Raw genomic sequence first — 26249 nt, forward strand, 5'->3', positions numbered from 1 at the left:
GAATGTGTATTTGGCTGCTTTAGGATGAAATGATCTGAATATATTTTTTAAGTTCATCTGTTCCAGTGTGTCATTCAAAACCCTTGTTTCCTTATTGATCTTCTGCTTAGATGATCTGTCCATTGCTGTGTGTGGGGTGTTTGATCCCCCACTATTTTTGTATTATTATCAATGTGTTTCTTTAATTTTGTTATTAATTGGTTTATATATTTGGCTGCTCCCAAGTTAAGAGCATGAATATTTATAATTTACATCTTTTTGGATAAACCCTTTTATTATGATATAGTGTCCTTCATCTCTTATTACAGTCTTTGCTTTAAAATATAGTTTGTCTGATATAAGGATGATTACTCCAGCTTTCTTTGGTTGTCCATTAGCATAAGAGATAGTTTTCTACCCCCTCACTTTCAATATAGAGGTGTCTTTGGGTCAAAATGAGTCTCTTACAAGCAGCATATTGATGCTCTTGCTTTTTTAACTATTCTGATACTCTGTGTCTTCTGATTGGAACATTGAGTCCATTTACATTCAGAGTAATTATTGAAAGATATGAATTTAGTGCCAATGTATTACTTGTAAAATCACTGTTCCTATAGATTGTCTCTATTCCTTTCTGGTCTTTGTTAACTTTTGGTCTCTCTCTGTTCAAGAGGCCCCTTAATATTTCTTGCAGGGCTGGTTTAGTGCTCACAAATGCCTTTAGTTTTTGTTTGTCCTGGAAACTCTTTTATCTCTCCTTCTATTCTGGATGACAGCCTTGCTGGATAAAGTATTCTTGGCTGCATACTTTTCCCATTTAGCACATTGAATATGTCATGCTAGTCCTTTCTGGTCTGTCAGGTCTCTGTGGACAAGTCTGCTGCCAGCCTTATCTGCATACCCTTGTAGGTTAAGGACCTCTTGTCATGAGTTGCTTTCAGGATTTTCTCTTTATCTTTGAAATTTGCAAGCTTCACTATAATACATCAAGGTATTGACCTGATTTTGTTGATTTTGAGGGGCTTTCTCTGTGTCTCCCGAACTTAAATGCTTGTTTCCTTCCCCAGATTAAGGAAGTTCTCTGCTATAATTTGTTCAAATAAACCCCCTGCCCTTTTCTCCCACTCCTTATCTTCTGGGATCCCTTTAATACAGATATTATTTCACTTTATGGAATTGCAGAGTTCTCTAAATCTCCCTTCATGATCTAATAATTTTCTTTCTTCCCTTTTTTTTCAGCTTCCTTATTTTCCATCATTTTAGCTCCTGTATCACTGATTTGCTCTTGTGATTCTTTACTCTTGTTTTTATTGCCTCTACTTGGGACTGCATCTTGGTACTAACATTTTTAATTTTGGCTTGACCAGATTATAGTTCTTTTTATCCCATAGTAAGGGATTCTCTAGTGTCTTCAATGCCTTTTTCGAGCCCAGCTGTATCTTTATAATCATTGTTTTAAATTCTAGTTCAGACATTTTACTTATATCTGTATTGATTAAATCCCTGGCAGTTAGTAATACTTACTGTTCTTTCTTTTGGGGCGAATTTCTCCATTTTGTCATCTTGTCCAGAAAATAAAAGAAGAAAGAGAAAAAAAATAACAATAACAACAGTGACAACAGAAAGGAAATAAAATAAAATAATAAAATAAAATAAAATATAAAATAAAATAAATCTAGATCCTGAGTGTGTTTTGGTTTACTTGTTAAAAGAAACTAGATCCCAAAATAAGAAATAAAGAAAAACTTTATATATATATGTATATACATATATATATCATATGAAATGAAAGGAAACAAAAATACATATATACATATACATAACATATATAAAGATAAAAATTAAAAAAGAATAAAAAAGAATTGAAAAAAATAAGAAAATAACTGAAAAAATAATGCTAAAATTCTAAAGAATAAAAATACAAGGAATGCTATATACTGTTTTCCCCAAAAGCTGAAGCTCTGCAGCCCTCTGTACTCAGTAAACTTGGTGAGAGCAATTTGTTTGTGCTGGTCTTCTGGGAGGGGGGCCGTAGCACTAATTCTCAGGTGGACTTGCCGTAGTGTAGCTGCACCTCCCATGCCCAGAGGCAGAACTCTGTGTCAGCAGCTCTGGATTCCACTATGTGGTGCTGTTTTGTTCCCTGAAGACTTTTAGCACCAAAGGCAGGATGAATATGGCTGTGCTCCAGTCTCTAGCGCTGGAGCTGAAAATTCATCACCCCACTCTTCAGTGAGCCCTCACAGCAAAGCAATCAATCACTCTTGTCTCCCCATTTTCCATCAGAATTCTGTGTTCACCTGGCCTGTGACTGAGCATTTTTATATCAGGAATGCATCTGAGTTCCAGAACTGCAAATTTTTTGGACTCCTGAAGTGTGGACCCATGCTGTTCCTACTGGGAATTGGGGATGGTTCTTGTCACACTTCTGCCTTTTGCAGAAGTCGCTGGACACCTGCCAGGAAAGTGATGGCATGACCATGCAGCAGTTTGCAGTTTATGTCAACACAGAGCAGAAAACCTGTACCTAGAATCGCTGTTTTCAGCCAGCTTCCCCACTCCTGTGCTGGGAACTCTGCTGCATTCAGACACCAGTCATTCTCCTTGTGACCCCTGGGATCCTGAGACCACACTGTCACACCTGGGAATCTGCCTGCTTCACCACCTGAGTACTTTAAAGCCAGGGACATCCTCCACTGTAGCAGAGTTCTAAAAGTTCTGAGTTTGCACTCCTCTGTTTATAACACTTTTGCAATAGCTCCCTCCCCTCCACCTTATCCTCAGTTATTTCACGCTGGATTCATGTCTCTGTACCTCCTACCTCCCAAGTGGTGGTTACTTTTCTACTAGCAGATTTGCAGCATTTCTTTTCTCAGATCTTTGATTTTGCAGATGTTCAGAATGATTGGAAACTATATAGCTATATTCAAGGGACAAGACAAATTTAGGGTCTCCTTACTCCTCTGCCATCTTACCTTCTCTAGGATGTAAGGCTTTTTAATGTATTTTTCAACCCAAATGACTCTTTGATGCTATAATTCCTTTCAAAAATGGATGAGGGAATTTTACCTCACTATATCTGTTCCCTTTTCTGTAAAATGAAAGTAACAATGACTCTCTCTTACTTCCTTACAAAAGTTTTTGTAAATTTTCTTTTTTTAAGATTTATTTATTATTTGACAGAGGGAGAGAGAGAGAGAGAGAGCACAAGCAGTGAGAGCAGGAGAGGAAGAAGCAGACCCCCCCACTGAGCAAGGAGCATGATGTGGGGCTCAGTCCCAGGACCTTGGGATCATGACCTGAGCCAAAGGCAGACACTTAACTGACTGAGCCACCTGAACCCCTGTAAAATTTCTTTTTATAATGAAGATTAAAGATGGTAATGAAGTCATGAAAATAAACTCCTTGCTTTTCCACATCATAAAATATGTAGAGAAATTGGAGATTTATTTATTTATAGATTTTGCTTATTTATTTGAGAGAGAGAGAATGAGAGAGAGAGAGCACGAGCAGGGGGAGGGATAGGGGGAGAAGGAGAAGCAAACTCCCTGCTGAGGAGGGAGCTCTATGCAGAGCTCAACCCCAGAACTATGAGATCATGACCTGAGCCAAAGGCAGATGTTTAACCAACTGAGCCACCCAGTTGCCCCAGAAATTAGAGCTTTAGAGATAGGAATTGATCAAAAGATTGTGATAGCTTGAGAGCAATTTAACATTTTAATGGGAATGTATTCTTAGAAAAACTCCTGAGCTATTTGTCATGGTTCCATGTCCTCTTCACCTAATGACCAAGGTGAAATAAATGAGGGAGATGGGAAAGAGAGAAAGCCAAGATATATATTTTGGGTGTGACCAGGGCATGTTAATGCACCTAATAATTTTTTAAGCCTACTTGTAAAAAGGTGGTATGGTTTAGTAGTTAATTGCATGAACTCTGGTATCAACCAGTGGATTTGATTCCCAGCACTGAGACAAATAAGATTATTTAAATCTCTTTCTGGCACACAGTAGCATTCAATGAAGTGTAACATTTTTTAAAGACTATTTCTCAACTTCACCATTTATGGCACACTGCATATCCACCAAAATCAAGCCAAAGGTATTTGTAGATACAAACTAAATGCCAACCAGCTATTGGAAAAGAGTTTCCAGGCAGAAGCAATATTTCAAATATAACATAAAATTGGGGAGGGAAGCAGAATAACTAAAACTGGGAAAAATATATAGCAGTTGTCCCCAAATGGCAAGAGAGAGAAGAAGTGCCTAAGCACTAAAAGTCAATGACCAACATGAACATCTCCTTATTTGTTTTTATATGGCTTTGATCTTCTAAGTCTTTATGCATGGCCTGGTGTCCTGCTGTTATTAGAAGCACTGGAGTGCCTTCAGTTAAGTCTTTTAAGATATTCTCCTTGATATACTCAAGTTTAACAAGCTGCAAGTATAGCAGTCTCTTTGACTTTGCTAAAACTCAAAATATCACTGGTGTGGATCAGCACTCCTTGTAATCAATTGCTTTTTTGCTTTGGCCCTTTGTTACTCTGAATCAGTTCTGCTGACCAGGGTCTCTAGACACTGCCCTGCAGGTTGTGCACTTTACAACTCCAGGGGATGCCATTCACATAGACATTAATGTGAATATCGACCCCCTGGAGTTGTGCAATATGGTTGGCATTGCTGCTTATATTTAGAGTCTATTTTTGGGATTGAGAATACTGTTGCAAATTTAAATTTGACCTCTAATTTCCTATTAGTATTTTTAAATGATATCTGTATTTAAAGTTAGATCTTAACACCAATTATTAGTTTCAAACGATAAGGTAAAGCGAGACTGGTGGATAGCATGTTACTTTAATTTCCTCCTTAGACAGTAATTAGATACTTTTAAAAATATATATTGACTTGACAGTTGAAATATGAGCACAGTAGGAAAGATGTTGACATAGAGTTCATTTGGCATATGGACTACCCTGGTGGAATATTTTCAGCATATTCAGTGTGCTTTTCAGTTTGTTCTCAGAAATTTTTGATAAGCCTATGATTTGAATTGGACTGGTTTAAAGAGAATACTTGTTTGGAGCATGACTTTCTGTAGAAATGTCTCTTAAGAAACTCCCTTACATAGATGGGTCCTGGGATGGAGTCCTCCATCAGGCTCCTTGCTCAGCAGGGAGCTTGCTTCTCCCTCTGCCTGTCACTCTGCCTGCTTGTGTTCTCTCTCTCTCTCTGACAAATGCATAAAATCTTTAAAAAAACTTTCAATCTTAGAGTCAATGTCATATGGTTGTTAAGCACACCAACTCTAGAGTCACATCACTCAATTTTGAATCCACCTCTGCATATGTATAACATTAGAAACTCTACTTAAACTATCTTCAGTTTTCTTGACTATAAAGTGGAAATCATAAAAGTAATTGCCTTACTAGGTTATTCTGAGGGATAGGTGACATAATCCATGTAAAGCACTAAGCTCAATGCCTGGTACATAGCTCTCAATAAAAACAGCTACTTTTATTATTACTATTATTATAGCATTAACAGTAAGTAGGAAGCAGCATAGCAGAGCAAGTAAGAGCATGAGATCTGGAGCCAAAATGGTTTTGAATTTTAGCTCTACCGTTTATCACTATGTGATCCTGGAAAAGTAAAATACTTCTCTGTATTTCAGAAACACTGGAGAAATAAACCCCATAGGTCTGGCTGCCAGAGGGAGGGAGACACAGGCATGGAGATGGGTGAGAAACAAACTACCACACAAGGTAGCCTGCATGGGAAAGAAGAATCCCCATAGCATTTGGCATTGAAAATCATAAGGGCTGAATTTGGTAAGTTCTTGCAAACAGCAGGACTTAAAGCCTGGAATTTAAAAAAAATAAAAATCAGTGATTTCAGCTCTGGGAGAGCCCAGGACAATAGGAAGCTGAGTCCCTGCCCTTCAAGACATAGCACAACAAAAAGCCCACAGAGATATGGCTTAGAAGCAGCAGTTCGAAAAACACCTGGGACATATGAAAGAGAGAATTAGTTTCGAATCTCAGAGTTCTCTGAGGGACTTCTCCAGGAACAAAGGAGCTGACAGGTGCCATTTCCATCCTACCAAACTTGTTTATACAATACCCTGCCCCCTTTGGCTTAGCTTGCTTCAGTCCCAGTGCTGTGGGTTCCTTCACCTAGAAGACAGGAGCAAATCTTGGCAAAACTGCATCTCCCAATCTCCCATGGAGGACACACACACATCATCAAAACTGCACCACCTCTACCAACTCTCATGTGATTCCTGAAGCAGCTTGGCTTGTCCCACACTCCACAGTGGCTATCCATCCCCTGTGGGAGAGGGCCTGTTCCCAAAATTTGTGGCACCACACCCCTACCCATGCAGGCTTTGCAGAGAAGCCCAGGATGGAACAGTCTTGGTTACAGCTGTGTGTCCCGTCAAAGAGGACTAGTGCCACTTTATTAAAAGTGCATGCCTTGTTCACTGCTTTAAGGACAAGAGACACAGCTGACTTTCCTGACACAGAAACAAGCACAGAGAGTTAGGCAAAATAAAGAGACAGAATAATATGTCTCAAATAAAGAATAGGATAATACCACAACAAAAGACCTAAGAAAAACAAAGATAAGTAGTATGCCTGATAGAGAATTTAAAGTAATCATCATAAATACTCACTGGACTTGAGAAAAGAGTGGTGGACATCAGTGAGACCCTTAACACAGAAATAAAAGAAATCAGAGATGAAGAACACAGTAATTGAAATTAAAAATACACCTGATGGAATAAATGACAAGGTAGAAGAAGCAAAGGGACAAATTAATGGTCTGGAAGACAGTAAATGGAAAGTAATAAAACTAAACAAGTAAGAGGAAAAATAATTATGCAAAATGAGAATAGACTTAGGGAATTCAGTGACTTCATCAAGCATAATAATATTCACACTTTTGGAATGCCAGAAAAAGAAAAAAATGAAAAGGGGAAAAAATTTATCTGAAGAAATAATAGCAGAAAACTTACCTAATCTGAAAAAAAAACAGGTATCTAGATCCAGTAGGCAAAGAGAGTGCCCCAAAAATCAACCCAAGGTGGTCCACACCAGGATACATAGTAATTAAAATGGCAAAAAGGACTGATAAAAAATTTTAAAAACAGCAAGAGAAAGAACAGTTACACACAAAAGAAACACCTTAATGCTATCAGATTTTCCAGCACAAAATTTGCAGGCCAGAAGGGAGTGAAATGATATATTCAAAGTGCTTAAGTGCAGAAAAATCTGCAGCCAAGAATACTATATCCAGCAAGGCTCCCATTCAGAATAAAAGGAGAGATAAAGTTTCTCAGACAAATAAAAGTTAAAGAAGATCATGACCACTAAACCAGCCCTAAAAGAAATGTTAAAGGAAATTATTTGTGTGGAAAGGAAAGACCATAAGTAAGAGTATGAAAAGTAAAATAAAAAACAACCAAAAAAACTCCACAACAAAGCAGTAAAAATAAGTATATCTGTACAAATCAGTCAAAGCATTCACAAAATAAAAGGATGTAAAATATGACACCATATACCTGAAACATGGAAAAAGAGGAGTAAAGAATGGGTTCAAACTTAAGCAACCATCAACTTCATATAGACTGCTACATGCAGAAGATGTTATATACAAACCTAATGGTAACCACAGATCAAAAACCAGTAATAGATAGGCAAAGAATAAAGAGAAAGGAATCAATCCAATTATATCACTAGAGAAAGCCAACAAATCATGAAAGAGGGCAAGAGAAGAAAAGATCAGAGAAAAACCACAAAATAAGTAATAAAATAGCAATGAATACACACTTATCAATAATTACTATGAATATAAGTGGACTAAAATCCTCCTACTAAAAGACATAGGTTGACAGAGTGGATAAAAACACAAGACCCATCTAATGATGCCTATAAGAGACTCATTTCAGACATAAAGACACCTGCAGATTGAAAGTTATCATGTATCATGTGAAAGGTTGTTAAAAGAAAGCCAGGATAGCAAAACTTAAATCAGACAAAATAAAATTTAAAATAAAGACTGTAACAAGGGACAAAGAAAAATGCACTATATGATAATAAAGGGGACAATCCAATAAGAAGATATAACAATTGTAATTATTTATTTATCCATCATGGGAATACTCAAATACATAAAACAGTTAACAAATATGAAGTAGCTAATCGATAGCAATGCAATAATAGTAGGGGACTCTAACACCCTACTTACATCAATGGACAGGTCATCCAAACAGAAAATCAACAAGGAAACAATGGCTTTGAATGATACCCTGAACCACATGGATTTAAAAGATATATTCAGAACATTCCTTCCTAAAACAGAATACACATTCTTCTCAAGTTCACAAGGAACATTCTCCAGAATACATCACATATTAGGCCACAAAATAATTCTCAACAAATTCAAAAAGATCAAAGTTATACCATGCATCTTTTCTGCCCACAATGTTATGAAACTAAAAATCAATGACAAGCAAAAATCTGGAACGAGCACAAATACTTTGAGGTTAAATAACATGGTACCAAACAATGAATGGGCCATCCAAGAAATCAAAGAAAAAATAAAAAATTACATGGAAACAAATAAAAATGAAAATACAACAGTTCAAACCTTTGGGATGTAGCAAAAGCAGTTCTAACAGGGAAGTTCATAACAATACAGGCTTACCTGAAGGAACAAGGACAATTTCAGGTAAAAATCCTAACTTTAAACCTAAAGTATCTAGAATAAGAAAGCAAAACCCAAAACTACCAGAAGGAAAAAAATAATGATAAAGATTAGAGCAGAAATAAATGATATACAGAAACAAAACAAAACAAAACAAAAAACAGATCAATGAAACCAGGAGCTAGTTCTTTGAAAAGATCAACACAATTGATAAACCTCTAGCCAGTCTCATAGAGAGAGAAAGAGAGAGAGAAAGGACTCGAATAAGCAATATCACAAATTAAAGAGGAGAAATAACAACCAATATGACAGAAATACAAATTGTGGGAATATTATGAAAAATCATATGTCAAAAATTGGACAACCCGGAAGAAATGGATAAATTCCTAGAAAGATATAACCTACCAAAACTGAAACAAGAATTACAAAATTTGAACAGGCTGATTATCAGCAATGAAATTGAATTAGGAATCAGAAAATTCCCAACAAACAAAAGTCCAGGACCAGACGCCTTTACAGGCAAATTATACCAAGCATTTAAAAAATAGTTAATACTTGTATTTCTCAAAAATTTCCAAAAAAATATAGAAGGGAAAGGAAAATTTCCAAATTCATTCTCTGAGACCAGCATTACCCTGATAGCAAAACCAGTAAAATAAAAAACAACCAAAAAAACTCCACAACAAAGCAGTAAAAATAAATGTATCTGTACAAATCAGTCAAAGGATTCACAAAATAAAAGGATGTAAAATATGACACCATATACCTGAAACATGGAAAGAGAGGAGTAAAGAATGGGTTCAAACTTAAGCAACCATCAACTTCATATAGACTGCTACATGCAGAAGATGTTATATACAATATATTAAAAGAATCATCCACTACGATCAAGTGGGATTTTTTCCCGGAATGCAAGGTGGTTCAATATTTATAAATCAATGTGATACATCACATCATTAAGAGAAAAGATAAAAACATGTCAATAGATGCAGAAAAAGCTTTTGACAAAGTACAACATCTATTCATGACAAAAACCTTCGGCAAAGTTGATTTCAAGGGAACATACCTCAACATAATATAAACCATATATGAAAAACCAACAGCAAACATCATACCCAGTGAGGAAAAACTAAGAGCTTTTCCACTAAGGTCAGAAACAACACGGGGACGTCCACTCTTACCACTTTTATTCAACAGAGGACTGGACATCTTTGCCACAGAAATTAGACAACAAAAAGAAATAAATGCATCCAAATTGGTAATGAAGAAATAAAACTTTCACTATTTACAGATGACATGATATTATATATAGAAAATCCTAGAGACTCTTCCAAAAATCTACTAGAATTGATAAATCAATTCAGTAAAGTCACAAAATATAAATTCAATGTACAAAAATCTGTTGAATTTCTATACACTAATAATGAAACAGCTAAAAGAAAAATTAAAATAATTCAATTTACAATTACACCAAAGCAATTAAATATCTAGAAATAAACTTAGCCAAAGAAGTGAAAGACCTGTACTCTGGACATGAGAAATTACTGATGAAAAAAATTCAAAATGACTCAAAGAAATGGAAAGATATTCCATGCTCATGAGTCCAAAAAACAATTACTGTTAAAATGTCTATACTACCCAAAGCAATCTACAGATTAAATGCAATCCCTATTAAAATGCCAAGAGCATTTTTCACAGAACTAGAACAAACAATCCTAAAATTTGTATGGAACCACAAAAGATCCTGAAGAGCCAAAGCAATCCTGAAAAAGAAAGACAAAACTAGTATTACAATTCCAGACTTCAAGTTATATTACAAAACTGTAGAAATCAAAACAGAATGATACTGGCAAAAACATAGACACATCGATCAATAAAACAGAACAGAAAGCCCAGAAATAAACCCACAATTATATGGTTAGTTAATCTTTAACAAAGCAAGAAAGAATATGCAATGGGGAAAAGAGTCTGTTCATCAAATGGTGTTGGGAAAACTGGACAGCTTCAATGCAAAAGAACAAAAATGGCTCACTTTCTTATACCACACAAAAAAATAAACTCAATATGGATGAAAGACCTAAATGTGAGGCCTGAAACAATACAAATCCTAGAAGTAAGCATAGGCAGTAATTTCTCTGACATCAGCTCTAGCAACATTTTTCTTGATATGTATACTGAGACAAAAGAAATAAAAGCAAAAATTAACTATTGGGACTACATCAAAATAAAAAGTTTCTCCATAGCAAAGGAAACAAACAACAGAACTAAAAGGCAACATACAGAATGGGAAAAGATATTTGCAAATGATATATCTGATAAAGGGTTAGTATCCAAAATATATAATGGACTGATACAACTCAACATCCAAAAAAAAAAAAATAATAACCTAGTTAAAAATGGGGAGAAGAGATGAACAGATATTTTTCCAAAGAAGACACCCAGATGACCAACAGACACATGAAAATGTGCTCAATATCACTCATGATCAGGGAAATGAAAATCAAAACTACAATGAGATATCATCACATGTTTGTCAAAATGGCTAAAATCAAAACACAAGAAACGAGTGTTGGTGATAACATGGAGAGAGATGAACCTTTGTACACTCTTGGTGGGAATGCAAACTGGAATAGCCACTGTGGAAAACAGTATGAAGGTTCTTCAAAAAGTTAAAAATAAAATTACCCTATGATCCATCATTCCCACTACTGGATATTTAGTCAAAAACACTAATTCAAAGTGATATATGCACCCCTATATTTATTGCAACATTATTTACAATAGCCAAATTATAGAAGTTGCCCAACTGTCCATAGATAGATGAATTCATCTATCTATGAATATATATATTCATCATATATATATATATATATATATATATATTAATCAGCCATAAAAAATAACGTGATCTTGCCATTTGTAATGACATGAATGGAGCTAGAGAATACAATGCTAAGCAAGATAAGTCAGAGAAAGACAAATACCTTATGATTTCACTCATATGTAGAATTTAAGAAACAAAATAAAACACTAAAAGGGGGGAGAGAGAGAGAGGGAAACCAAGAAACAGATTCTTAACTATAGTGAACAAACTGATACTATCAGAGGGGAAGTTGGAGAAGGGATGGGTGAAATAGGTGACTGGGATTAAGGAGAACATTTACATGATGAGCACTGAGTAATGCATAGAATTGTTGAATCACTATATTGTACCCCTGAAACTATTATAACACTATTAACTGTACTGGAATTAAAATTTAAAACAATAAAAAATATATATTTAACAAACATTTATTGGGTGCCAATGATGTCTTAGACATTACACAGGAAGCAGTGGTACAGTTCTTGTCAGAAAGGAGTTTACAGTCTATTAGTTTAACTATGAATGAAATTTTAGGAGTCTGGCAGATAAAAATGCTAAGGACTTGAGAACTGTTTATCTGAGAATTTTCCCAGAGTTTCATGATACCCTATGAATCTTTTTAAAAAATGCATATCACTGTGTTCCCTTGACAGACATACTGGATGTTTCCCCAGCATCTGTGTTTTGTTTTGTTTTGTTTTTACGTTGTAGCACCAGGTATTGGACTGAGGTTTGGGAATCACTGTTCTACTCCAACTTCACTCCCTGTATATAATATTCCTATTAAGTGTTTTCTTGCCTATATTTGAAAATTACTAGTGAAAGAATCTCATCCTTTGTGAACAAACTGGTCTCCTTCTTAACACAAAATATTTGAAAGTTGTTCCATATATTGATCTGCAATGTAGCACCTCTTAATTTCTATTCACTGGCTGCAGTTCATCATTATGGACAAACAATGCATAATCAAAATTGTGGCCCCTTAAAACTTATAACCTATTCCTTTTCTGATTTGGCTATGCATGCCTAGCTTCTCCTACAGTTACTTATTTTGCATTTATTTCAGACCCTTCATGTTCTTGGTCTATTTCCACTGATTGGGGTCTAATTTGCCGATTATCCCTTTTAAAACTTGACCTCCATAAATGATTGTGACATTTTGTCCAGTGAAAAGTCCAGTGTGGCTGTACTTGGAGAGTAGATTTATATTAATACAGCCTATTTGTAGCAGCTTGTTTTTTTTTTTTAATTTTTATTTTGTAGGTGTCGCAACACCCTGCTAGCTCACAATGAACTTAAAGTCAAAATTTCCAGGTCTTATTTCTTTTTTTTAACAAATGCTGCTTATAAGCCAAGGCTACACTCATTTATTCTTTCTCATATGATATTTAAACACTAAGAGCAGGACTTCAAATCTATTTCTATTATGTTTCATTTTATTAGTTTTGGGTCTAGATCCCAATCTGTAGTAGTAAACTTCTGGTATTATAATTCAGTCTTTCAATATATTTATATTCCTTAAATCTGAAACATTGATAACAGTTTCCTAAGTTAGATAAGGAGAAGTAGCATATGAGATTAAGAGAATGGGCTCTGGAGTGGAATAAAATTAAATTATGTATCTGTGTACTGGCATTGATCCCATTGCCTTTGGGAATTTACTTAACTGTCTGATCTCAGGTTCTTTATCTGTAAAATGAGGAAAATAATAAATTTACTTTATGGCGTTATTATGTTCATGACATGTGATAATGTTTATAAATAATTTAACATGATACCTGAAAAAGTTATTCATTAATTCAGACATTGTTCTAAGCCGAAGAGATGGTATACTATTAAACAGGGCAGATAAAGACCTTTTATAGAACTTACATTCTGAGGTATTCAAAGCAAGACAGTAAATATATAAACATATAAAAAAATTAATAGATAAGATAATTTCAGAGAGTAGCAACTGCTATGAAAAATAAGTTAAAGAGATAAAGGGGAAATAAGTGAAAGGGAACATTTTTAAGGAGGCATTATATATGGTAAGACCAGTGTGAAAGAATGGAATAAGCCACATGAGTGAATGGGAGAATACTAAATCTAGGCAGAGAAAATAACAAGTTAAAGACTTTGAGAAAAGAACAAACTTATAGTAGTCAAGGGACATAATGAAGGTCAGTGTCATTAGTGCATTGTGAGCATGAAGGAGAGAAGTAGAATATGTGGTCAGAGAGATAGATAGGGACTAGATCATTCAGGGTGTTTTCTGCTATGGTAAGATTTTGGATTTTATTATAAGTGCAATGGGAAGGCATTAGAAAGTTTATATGTATATTTTTTGTTTAAAGATCACTGTAAGTGGGGCACCTGGGTGGCTCAGTCAGTTAAGTGTCTGCCTTCAGCTCAGGTCGTGATCCCAGGGTCCTGGGATTGAGCCTCACCTAGGGCTCTCTGCTCAGTGGGGAGCCTGCTTCTCTCTCTCCCTCTGCCTGCCACTCCACCTGCTTGTGCTCTCTCTCTCTCTTTCACATAAGTAAATAAAATCTTAATAAAAAATATCACTGTGATTGTTCTGTGAAGAATGGTATAGATATAGCAAAAGTGGAAGTAGAAAGGCCAGTTAGGATGGAAGTTCAGCACACAGCTAAAAGATGATGATGGCTAGGGCTAAGGTGGTAGCAATGTAGATTGAGGGAGCTGGGAGATTTAGAATTATGTTTTGGAATTAGATTTGACTGAATTTGCTAATAGATTGAGTATTAGAGATAAAAAAACAAGAATGACTCTTTGCAAGTGTTCAATTAATTTTGGGTAGCATTACTGTCTATATCTTCATGAAAATAACAAATAAAAATATATTATATATGACACTGTAGACTTTTTTATTCTATTGGTAACCATTCATAGTCAACACTCATCAGGATGAAGCATTTTCTTCTCCTTTGAGGGTCTTTAATTATTACAAACTAGTGCACTTCCCTAGTAAAACTATCTGGTATCATAGACAACTGTGAGACTTCTAGACCAATGTTTCTAAATGCAGGTCTGAGGACCAGTGCTGCTCCAAGCTAAGGTAATCAGCAGTCTATGGTAATGAGAATTTTTAAAAAATTAATAAGGAACTTAATGATTACAGCTTTGTAATAGAGCTTGAAGTCCAGAATTATGATGCCACCAGCTTTGCTTTGCTTTTCAAACATTACTCTGGCTATTTGGGGTCTTTTCTGGTTCCATACAAATTTTAGGATTATTTTTTCCATTTCTTTGAAAAAAGTTGATGGTATTTTGATAACGTTTGCATTAAATGTGTAGATTGCTCTAGGTAGCATAGACATTTTAACAATATTTGTTCTTCTAATCCATGAGCATGGAACTTTTTTCCATTTCTTTGTGTCTTCCTCAATTTCTTTCATGAGTATTCTATAGTTTTCTGAGTATAGATTCTTTGCCCCCTTGGTTAGCTTTATTCCTAGGTATCTTATGGTTTGGGGACAGTATGGTATTGGCACAAAAGCAGATACATAGATCAGTGGAACAGAATAGAGATCCTAGAAATGGACCCTCAACTCTATGGTCAACTAATCTTCCACGAAGAGGGAAAGAATGTCTCATGGAAAAAAGACAGTCTCTTCAACAAATGGTGTTGGGAAAATTGGACAGCCACATACTGAAGAATGAAACTGGACCATTTCCTTACACCACACACAAAAATAGACTCAAAATGGTTGAAAGACCTAAATCCATCAAAATCCTTGAAGAGAACACAGGCAGCACCTCTTCGATCTCAGCTCTAGCAACTTCTTCCTGGAAACATCACCAAAAGCAAGGGAAGCAAGGGCAAAAATGAACTATTGGGACTTCATCAAGATAAAAAGCTTTTGCACAGCAAAAGAAACAATCAACAAAACCAAAAGACAACCAATAGAATGGGAGAGGATATTTGCAAATGACATATCAGATAAAGGGCTAGTATCCAAGATCTATAAAGAACTTATCAAACTCAACACCCAAAGAACAAATAATCTATTCAAGAAATGGGCAGAAAACATGAACAGGCATTTCTGCAAAGAAGACATCCAAATGGCCAACAGACACATGAAAAAGTGCTCAACATCACTCAGCATCAGGGAAATCCCAATCAAAACCTCAATGAGATACCACCTCACACCAGTCAGAATGGCTAAAATTAACAAGTCAAGAAATGACAGACGTTGGCAAGGATTCAGAAAAAGGGGAACCCTTCTACACTGTTGGTGGGAATGCAAGTCAGTGCAGCCAGTCTGGAAAACAGTATGGAGGGTCCTCAAAAAGTTGAAAATAGAGCTACCCTATGACCCAGCAATTCCACTACTGGTATTTACACCAAAGATACAAATGTAGTGATCCAAAGGGGAACATGCACCCAAGTGTTTATAGCAGCAATGTCCACAATAGCCAAACCATGGAAAGAGCCTAGATGTCCATCAACAGATATAATGGAATATTATGCAGCCATCAAAAAATGAAATCTTGTCATTTGCAAGGACATGGATGGAACTAGAGGGTATTATGCTAAGCGAAATGAGTCAATCATGGAAAGACAGTTATCATATGATCTCACTGATATGAGAAATTTGAGAAACAAGACAGAAGATCATAGGGGAAGGGAGGGAAAAATGAAACAAGATGAAACCAGAGAGGGAGAGAAACCATAAGAGACTCAACTATAAGAAACAAATAGGGTTGCCTGAGTGAAGGGCGATGGGAAGGATGGGGTGGCTGGGTGATAGACACTGGGGAGGGTATGTGCTATGGCGAGCACTGTGAATTGTGTAAGACTGATGAATCACAGACTTGTACCCCTGAAACAAATAATACATTATATGTTAATAAAAAAAAAATAATGAGGAACTTATACAGAGAGAGAGATAACTAAATTCTTATGTCTTGAATATAGGGTGACACATTCTGTTCTATGAACTTTATATGTTAATTCCTATACTCCTCATAACAAATGATATTGTCTTCTCTTAGATATGGAGAATCTGAGGGAATTGACAGGTTAGGTAACTTGTTCAATATACACAAAATACATGATGTGGTTCTAACTTTGCTATGTGCCCTTTCTTATAACAGTTTGCTTATTCTGTGTTTAAGTGTTTCCTATTATATTTTAAAATGCACTTTACTTTTGAAAATGATTATGGTAGTACATGATGAATATATGCTAACATTTTAAAGATGTGTGAAATCCAAAAATCTGGAAACAACTGCTTTAGAAATGTATTCCAGTGTAGAGCCTCCTTGAGATTTGAGGCTGAGGTATTAAGTGCTACTAAGCATGAAGAAGCTTTTAAATTTTGATTTGCAAATGTCTTCTCCCATTCAGTATGCTGCCTTCTCATTTTGTTGACAGTTTTCTTGGTTATGCAGAAGCTTTTTAGTTTAATGCGCCATTAGTTGTTTATTTTTGGTTCTGTTGCCCCTGTGTTTGGAGTCAGATCCAAGAAAAACAAAAAGAAAAAGAAAACCAAAACATTGCAAAGACTGATGTCAAAAACTTTATCATCTGTTTTCTTCCAGGAGTTTTATGGTTTCAGGTCTTACATTCAAGTATTTATCCATTTTGTGTATGTTGTAAGATAGTGGTCCAGTTTCATTCTTTTGCTTGTAACTGCCCAGTTTTCCCAACATCATTTATTGAAGAAACTGTCCTTTCCACATTGTATTTTATTGTCTTCTTTATTGTTAAATAATTGACCATATATACATGGGCTTATTTCTGGGTTTTCTATTCTGTTGCATTGATCTTGTGTCTGTTTTTATGCCGGTATGATACCAAGTTAATTACTATAGCTTTGTAGTATAATTTGAAATCCAGGAGTGTGAAACCTCCAGATTTGTTCTCCATTTTCAATATTATTTTGGTTATTCAGGTCTTTCGTTGTTCCATATAATTTTTATAATTATCTGTTTTAGTGTTGTGAAAAATTCCATTGGAATTGTGATAGAAATTGCATTGAATCTGTAGATTGCTTTGTGTAGTATGGACATTTTAATAATATTAACCCAAGAGCATGGAATATCTTTCCATTTGTTTATGTCTTCTTTATTAATTTCTTTTATCAGTGTCTTACAGTATTCAGTGCACAAGTCTTTCAACACCTTGGTTAAATTTAATCCTAGGTATTTTATTCTTTTTGATGTGATTGTAAATGGGATTGTTTTCATGATTTCTCTTTCTGATAGTTCATTATTAGTGTATAAAAACACAACAAACTTTTATAAATGAATTTTGTATCCTACAAGTTTACTGAATTTATTTGTTAGTTCTAACAGCATTTTGGTGGAGTCTTTAGGGTTTTCTATATACAGTGTCATGTCATCTGCAAATAGTAACAGTTTTACCACTTCCTTTCCAATTTGGGTGCCTTTACTCTCTTTCTTGCCTAATTGCTGTGGGTAACACTTCCAAAATATGTAAAGAACTCATAAAACTCAATAACAACATAAAAAAATTAAAAAATGAACAAAAGATCTGAATAGGCATTTTTTTCCAAAGAAGACATACAAATGGCTAGCAGGTACATGAAAAGATGCCCAACATCATTAATCATGAGGGAAATACAAATCAAAATCACAATGAGCTATCATTTTACACCTATCAGAATAGCTATTATCAAAAAGACAAGTAATAACAAGTGTGGTGAGGATGTGGAGAAAAGGGAGCCCTGATACAATGTTGGTAGGAATGTAAATTGGTGCAGCCTCCATGAAAAATGGTATGGAGTTTCCTCAGAAAATTAAAAATAGAAATACAATATGATCTAGCAGTTTTACTGCTGGGTATCTATCTGAAGAAAATGAAAACACTAATTCAAAAAGATATATGCACTCCTATATTCACTGAATCATTATTTACAATAGCCAAGATATGGAAGCAACCTAAGTGTCCACTGATGGGTAGTGACTATGTACACACACACACACACACACACACACACATACTACTAAGCCATAAAAAACACAGAACTTTGCACTTTGACCATTTATGACATGGATGGATCTTGAGGGTATTACACAAAGTTAAATAGGTCAGACAGAGAAAGGCAAATACTGCATAGTTTCATTTATATGTGGAATATAAAAAAACAAAACAAACAAATTAACAAAACAAAACATAGATTTATAGATACAGAAAATAGATTGGTTATTGCCAGAAGGGAATGGAGCTGGAGAGGCAAAATAGGTGAACGGAATCAAGAAGTACAAACTTTTGGTTATAAAATATGTAAGTCACAGGGATATAATATATAGCATAAGAGATAGTCAATATTTCTAAGGTGACACATGGTAACTAGATTTATTGTGGTTATAATTTCACAATGTATACAAATGTCAAATCACTATGTTGTGTACCTGAAACTAATATGTCAATTATACTTTAATATAAAAGCTTTTAAAACACACAGCTGCCTCTTTGAGTTTTCTGGTGGTTTACTCATGGAATTAGAGAGAGATCAGTATTCTTTTTTGAGTGACACACATTTCCGTGTATGCTTCTGATTCAATTTGCACTTTAATTACAAGTGAACTGACACTTAAATTTGAGTTTAGTTTTATCATTTGTAACTTTAGCCAATAGCCACAGTGGTCATGCCAGAGATTTGGGGAGTGAGTGAGCATGGCAAGGGTCTTTCCCACTTACCACAGCATTGGATTAGCAACAGCAACTGAGTGAAGAATTGCTATGCCAATCTTCTGGTTGCCAGCCTGGTTAAGATTACAATATTTCATTACACGCAACTTTGCAAACATAGTAGGGCTGCAGAGATATCTGGTTTGCTTTTAATCATGAAGTCTTCCCTCTTATAAAATATATTTTATCAAGTTTGGTACATTCTAGGCAACTGTCTTACTGCAATGCATGGTAGAATGGAGGGTAAGGTGAGGTGGAAGTGTGCATCTGATTTTATATTATGGTTATATATTGCTCTTTTTCCCCCTTCCTAATGGAGTAGCTTCAGCTATATGTACCACAGGATAATGACTATTATTTGTACAGCAATTTTCATCTTCAGTGTGCATAACAAATACTAACACATTGATCCTCAGGAGAGAAGTGTTACATAATGCCTGGAGCAAATATACACCCCTTGTATTTTCCAGTGAATTAAGTAGGTTCATGAAATACAATCAATGGATCATCAGTATTAGTTGGAGCTATATTAAACAAAATGATCCACTAGTACCCGAGTTAATGAATGATGGCCACAGGTTCAGATAACACTGCATTACCAGAGCCCCTGCAGTGGAGACATTCGCAAACAAATCTTCTGCTTCCTGGTCTCAGAGGATTTCCTTTAATAATGACTGACATTTCTTCACAGCCTCTAAATGGGTGCAGCTGGCATTGTTCAAGATTCTTAGGTATGGTAGATCGTTTTACTTTACTCCATCTGTCAATGCTTTCTGAGAGGACACATTTTACTATGAAAATATTTTTGATAAAACCAGCAGTAAAGTTTTGCTATTACCCTATATCATGTCCAGGTCTCACCATCCCGCGTCTCACTGTCCACCTTCCACTTCCAGCACACCCTCTTAGCCCAAAACACACACACACCAAGAGTTTCAGGATCTGAAAGAAATAAAGTGCCAAGTACAATAGCTTTTCATCTTATCCTAAACATCTTTCTGGGTATTTTCTAAATGGCCCACTGTCATAGAGAACAATTCTTAATTGCATTGTCTTTTTCACTTTATTGCTCTGAGGTAGGAAGGAGCTATTATTCTGGAGTTTAAGAGAAGGTAGAAAAAGTTCAAAGTGAGAATAAATCTGAAACATGTCATTACATAAAAATCTGAATTCACCCAACTGTTTTGTTGATGCTGATGATAAGCCAAAAAATTATTTAGATCATTATACTTGAAGCACCTCATCTGACTCACCCTTCTGATTAGCAAATATTTCATTTCCTGGCAATATATCATACTATATGGGAGAAGAATCCCAAAAATAACTTCTTTTTGAGCTTAAGCCTCTTTATCTCTTTAAGAAAATTCCATATCTTAATAACTTACTTCAGAATATAGTATTTAATGTTCAATTACATGATAATGCCACCCAAAATGAGCTTTTATTTTTGATTATTGTTTTCCATATACAAATTCTCCCTTTGTTCTTGAAAGCAGTAAGAATAAACTTACAGAAATCAAAAAATATGATGTCAAATATCATCTTTCATAGTATAAAATGAAACAACACAGGGACACAACTTTCTCAATTATAGATATTATTTTTGCATATAAGTAATATGAAAGATAATTAAAAACAGAATTTTATAAGAATTTCATTTAATATACTAAAAGAGCCTTTTCTATATAAGAATGGATAAGAGTATAAGACCAACTTAACTTAAGTTGGTAACTTAAGTGGTAACTTAAAAAGAGCTGGAGAAAAAGAAATAACCATGTTCAACACCCCCCCAAAACCAGCCCCACTATTTTTGTTTGTCAATACTTTCAAGATTTATTCTCTAAATCATCTTTGATCGAGCAATAAGTTCAAAATGAATAGTTTCAGATTTGGCATCCAGATGTGGACCACTACTTTGTTAGTAGACTTGACTTTCAGGCCCCACTTTTGATTAAAGCGCATTATCTGGTATGTGACTTTTTGGGTGAGAGAACATTGCTGATATAACAAAGATAAAACAGTTGCATAAGCTGCAGACACAGAAAGAAATGTTGGATCCATGATGAAGGAAAGTTTGTCTGAAATTCTCTTTCACTTCCTTTCATCACAAATACAAACCAACTGATACTATGTCGTGGTGTTTCCAAATATTATTTATAAGCCAAATATTTGATCAGTTTTCTTTACATCTACAGAGAGATACCCTAGAGAAAACAAGCCTGGGGACAACAATAGAATAGTTGTAGTGCCCAGCAAACTAGAATTTTCATGTCTAAATTCAAAGAGATTGAGCTCTGCAGGTTTCAGAAAGACTTCAAGAGATTAGGCACTACTACGTGAGAGCACATTACGTAAGTTTACAATTGGACTGGAGAAAGAGCTTTAGGAAAGACAAAAGGCATTTTTTTTTTTTTGTCTGTGAAGTAATTTTGCTTCAGTTTGGTGGTTTTACAGCTATATAAAAACAGCAAGTGCAGCAGTGCCTCTGTGCATGTGCTATCATTTTATGATATGAAATCTGCTTATGCATGCATCTGAGTAATATTGTAGCTTAAGAAGAGTCAGAGTTTGGGGACAGGGACTTTGCAAGCAAATTTAAGTACCTGTATGAGATAAGATGCATTTATTACTTTAATCTTATCTTATGCAGTCCCTCAAAACTTCACTAATGTGGAACCCACTCATTCAGTGTTTCTAATTCCAGCACATAATATATTCAGATGATTCAATTAAATATATTGTTTTGTCTATTTACCTAGAAAGGCTGTATCAAAGGTGAAAAATCCTGATGTATTACAGCAAAGCCTCTACTTGACTACTTTTGTGTTTATTCTCCTGTATATTTTTGAATGCATTGAATCTGTATAGCTTTATTTTATTTTTTTTAAGATTTTATTTATTTATTTGAGAGAGAGAGAATGAGAGATAGAGAGCACGAGAGGGAAGAGGGTCAGAGGGAGAAGCAGACTCCCTGCCGAGCAGGGAGCCCAATGCGGGACTCGATCCTGGGACTCCAGGATCATGACCTGAGCCGAAGGCAGTCGCTTAACCAACTGAGCAACCCAGGCACCCCAATCTGTATAGCTTTAAATAAAGTCTGTATAATATGGATTTCTAGCCAATTTCACTAACTACAAGTATTTATTGAATATGTTTGGTGAATCCATAACTGTTAGGTTCTAACAAGATGCAAAAGAAGCACAGTACTGATGAGACAAGTGTAAAAACACATAAAACAATGAAGTGCTACATTTTGTGGTACAGAGCTACTATTTTTAAAAAGCAAAAAGAATGCAAAGAAGTGTGAAGTAAATATTGGACTGGATATTCTCAAATATTTTCATGAAGGTACTGGGGCATAAAGTCAGCCTTCAAGAGTAAGTTTGGCTTAGATAGGCAGAAAGGAGCAGGGAAAACATTCAGGGTAGTGGAAATCACATAAGAAAGTACATGGGAGGTAAAATACATACTAGGAAATAGTAGGTAATAATTTGGTAGAGAAGGAGCAGATTATTCAGGGCCTAGAAAGCATATCAGAAACTTTGTATTTGAATTGGAAGGCAAAAGGAGACTACTATAGGATTTTTCTTTTTACTATCAAGTATGTCATGCATGGAAAGAGAGTGCATAAAGTGCATTGTGTGGCTTAAAAAGATAATATTAAAAGAACAAATGAAGAAAAAAATAATATAAAAGACAGGCTCTTAAATACTGAGAACAAACTGATGATTGCCATAGGGGAGTAGGGTGTGAGGTTGGGCAAAGTGGGTGAAAGAAAATGGAAGACACAGGCTTCCAGACATGAAATGAATAAATTATTGGAATAAAAGGCACAGCATAAGGAATATAATCAATGATATTGTAATAGAGTTGTATATTGACAGATGGTGGCTACATTTCTGGTGAGCATTACCATAGTACATAAACTACACAATGTCCTTCACCTAAAACTAATGTAACATTGTGTGTCAACTAAACTCAAATGAAAAGAAAATTAAAAAGAGTATACTTACTGTGGTGAGTACTAAGTAATGTATAGAATTGTTGAATCATTATTGTATACCTGAAACTAATATAAAACTGTATGTTAATTATACTTCAATTAAAAATCTTAAACAAAGCAGGAAATAATATCCTGGAGGATATTATTTGGAGGAAATAAAAAACAGTGGAGGAAAAAAAAAACAGTCTCTTGAATAAATGGAGCTGGGAAAATTGGACAACCACATGCAGCAGAATGAAACTGGGACAATTTCTTACACCATACACAAAAATAAACTCAAAATGGATGAAAGACCTATATATGAGACAGGAATCTATCAATATCCTAGAGGAGAACAGAGGCAGCAACCTCTTTGACCTCAGCTGCAGCAACTTCTTACAAGACATGTCTCCAAAGGCAGGAGAAATGAAAGCAAAAATGAACTATAGGGACTTCATCAAGATAAAAAGCTTTTGCACAGCAAAGTAAACAGTCAACAAAACTAAAAGGCAACCTATGGAATGGGAGAAGATATTTGCAAATGTCTTATCAGATAAAGGGCTAGCTAGTATCCAAAATCTATAAAGTACTTATCAAACTTAACACCCAAAAAACAAAAAATCCAGTCGAGAAATGAGCAGAAGACATGAACAGACATTTCTCCAAAGACCTAAAAATGGCCGACAGGCACATGAAAAAATGCTCAACGTCACTCATCATCAGGAAGTACAAATCAAAACCACAATGAGATACCACCTCCCACTGGTCAGAATGGCTAAAATGAACAACTCAGGAAACAACAGGTGTTGGCAAAGACAGAGAGAAAGGGAGACACTGTTGGTAGGAATGCAAACTTGTGCAGCCACTCTGGAAAACAGTATGGAGGTTCCTCAAAAAGTTAAAAATAGAACTACCCTACGACCAAGCAATGGTACTACTAAGTATTTATCCAAAGGATACAAGCATAATAATTTGAAGGGGACATGCAGCCCAATGTTTATAGCAGCAATGTCCACAATAGTTAAACTATGGAAAGAGCCCAGATGTCCATCAACAAATAAATGGATAAAGAAGTGGTATATATATACAATGGAGTATTACTCAACCATCAAAAAGAATGAAGTCTTGCCATTTGCAACAACATGGATGGAGTTAGTGTGTATTATGCTAAGTAAAATAAGTCAGTCAGAGAATGACAAATACCATACGATTTCACTCACATGTGGAATTCAGGAAATAAAACAGATGAACATAAGGGAAGGAAAGGAAAAATAAAATAAGATGAAAATTGAGAAGGAGGCAAACCATAAGAGATGCTGAACTCTAGGAAACAAACAGGAAGGGGGGGGATGGGGTTACTGGATGATGGGCATTAGGAGGGCACTTGATATAATGAGCACTGGGTGTTATTTGCAATTGATGAATCATTAAATTCTACCTCTGAAACTATTAAAAAATAAAAATAAACAATTATTCCAAAAAAACCCTCAATTTTCCTGCACTCAATTTAAGAAACATGAATATCAGTATTTTATATTTATATTATTTTATATTTACTTCCAATCACATAATATTTCCTCTACTGCAGAGGTAACTATAATCTTAAGTTTTGGGTTATACAATGATTTTGTTGTTTTTTTTAATATTTTATTTTATTTTATTTTATTTTATTTTTTTTCCACAACATTCCATTTATACACAGAACTAAACAGACAAGCACAGAGTCACTATTGCGGTTAGAAGTTGGCAGCATGGGAAAAGGGAGGAACAGGTGGGGAATTGGGGTGTCGTTAAAAAAAATACAGGCCCCCCCAAACTGGGGTGCCTGGGGGGAACTTGGTCTGCTTCAACCCAAGAGAAATCAGAAGATCAAAAGCAGTTTGGGAAGGCCAGAACCGTCAGGGGTGGAGGGAGGAGGAAGGTCCAGGGGGTGAGGGGGGGCTGTTTGGCAACTGGGGTGAAGGGATTGCCCTCCCCCTGCTGGGATCCCCCCAGCCCCTCCGGTCTGGCAGGAAGGGGGCAGCCTGCAACCCCCATGGGCAGGTCTGGGGCTGCCAGATGCTCCAGGCAGGGGGCTGGAGGGGGCTCACAAAGGCTTGCCCTCCAGGGAGATGACAGCACTGCCCCCCAGTTTCTCTGCCAGGGTGCAGCGGTCCTTGACCTCCTCGTAGCAGTTTGCTTGTAATTCATGCTTGATCCCCGTCAGCTTTTTCTTGATGGCATCCTTGGAGCTGGCATAAATCATTTTGCTCTTAAGAGGTGCAGACTCAGGTGCCCAGAAGATAAACACCAGATCCTCCTTCTTGCTCTCCTTGGTCTCATAGGTTGCATCATAGAGGGCATAGCGGCAGTCCTTGTCTGGCAGCATCTTGACAAAGGTGGCGTAGGGGTCATCTACAGTCTGGCCCACATCACCTACCAGGATCTCCTTGCCCTCCTCCAGGATGATGTTCTTCTTGTCCTCGCTCAGGCAGAAGAGTACCGCCTTCTTGCACTTCTTCACCTCCTCTGGTGTCGAGGACTTGCGCACCTTCATGTCATTGAACACTTTGATGACACCGTCAGAGACCGCCACGCCGGAGGCCATGTTTCCGGAAGCGAAAGAGAGATAGCAAGGAGAGTCAGAAGAGATGAGAGCCGCTGCAGCTGCTGCCGGGATCCGACTCTTTTTTAATATTTTAATACTTAGGTATGCAATTTTAAACAATATATTTTTCACTTTTGCTTGACTTTGAAATTGATATAAATATTATGATGTTATATATATTTTTCTGTCACTTTTTTGTTTTGTTCAAAATTATATTTTGGAGACACATGCATATTGATGTCTGTATCTGTGATTCATTAAAATTTTATACAGGTATACAGTAGTCTGTTGTGTGAGTATAATGGAATTTCTTTTTCCTGTCAACTTCTGATGGACTATTGGGTTTTATTCAGGTTTTGCTGTCATGAACATTGCTGTTATGAGCTTTCTTGTATGTGTCCTTTGGTAGTACATCTTGAGAGAAAGGCCTGAAAGGCCTAGGACTATTGTTGGGTCATAGAGTATTCAT

The 26249-nt window shown here is 35.8% G+C and overlaps 1 protein-coding gene across 1 annotated transcript; it reads right to left on the reverse strand.

Moving 5' to 3' along the window:
* Positions 1 to 24898: 24898 nt before the first annotated feature.
* LOC113930453 (cofilin-1-like) lies at positions 24899 to 25853 on the reverse strand. The gene has a single exon (XM_035725563.1). It carries the CDS (start codon positions 25778 to 25780, stop codon positions 25280 to 25282), a length of 501 nt encoding a protein of 166 aa, XP_035581456.1. The 5' UTR covers positions 25781 to 25853; the 3' UTR covers positions 24899 to 25279.
* Between the last annotated feature and the right edge of the window lie 396 nt (positions 25854 to 26249).

The sequence above is a fragment of the Zalophus californianus genome, chromosome X (assembly GCF_009762305.2).
Source record: "Zalophus californianus isolate mZalCal1 chromosome X, mZalCal1.pri.v2, whole genome shotgun sequence".
Classification (NCBI taxonomy): domain Eukaryota; kingdom Metazoa; phylum Chordata; class Mammalia; order Carnivora; family Otariidae; genus Zalophus; species Zalophus californianus.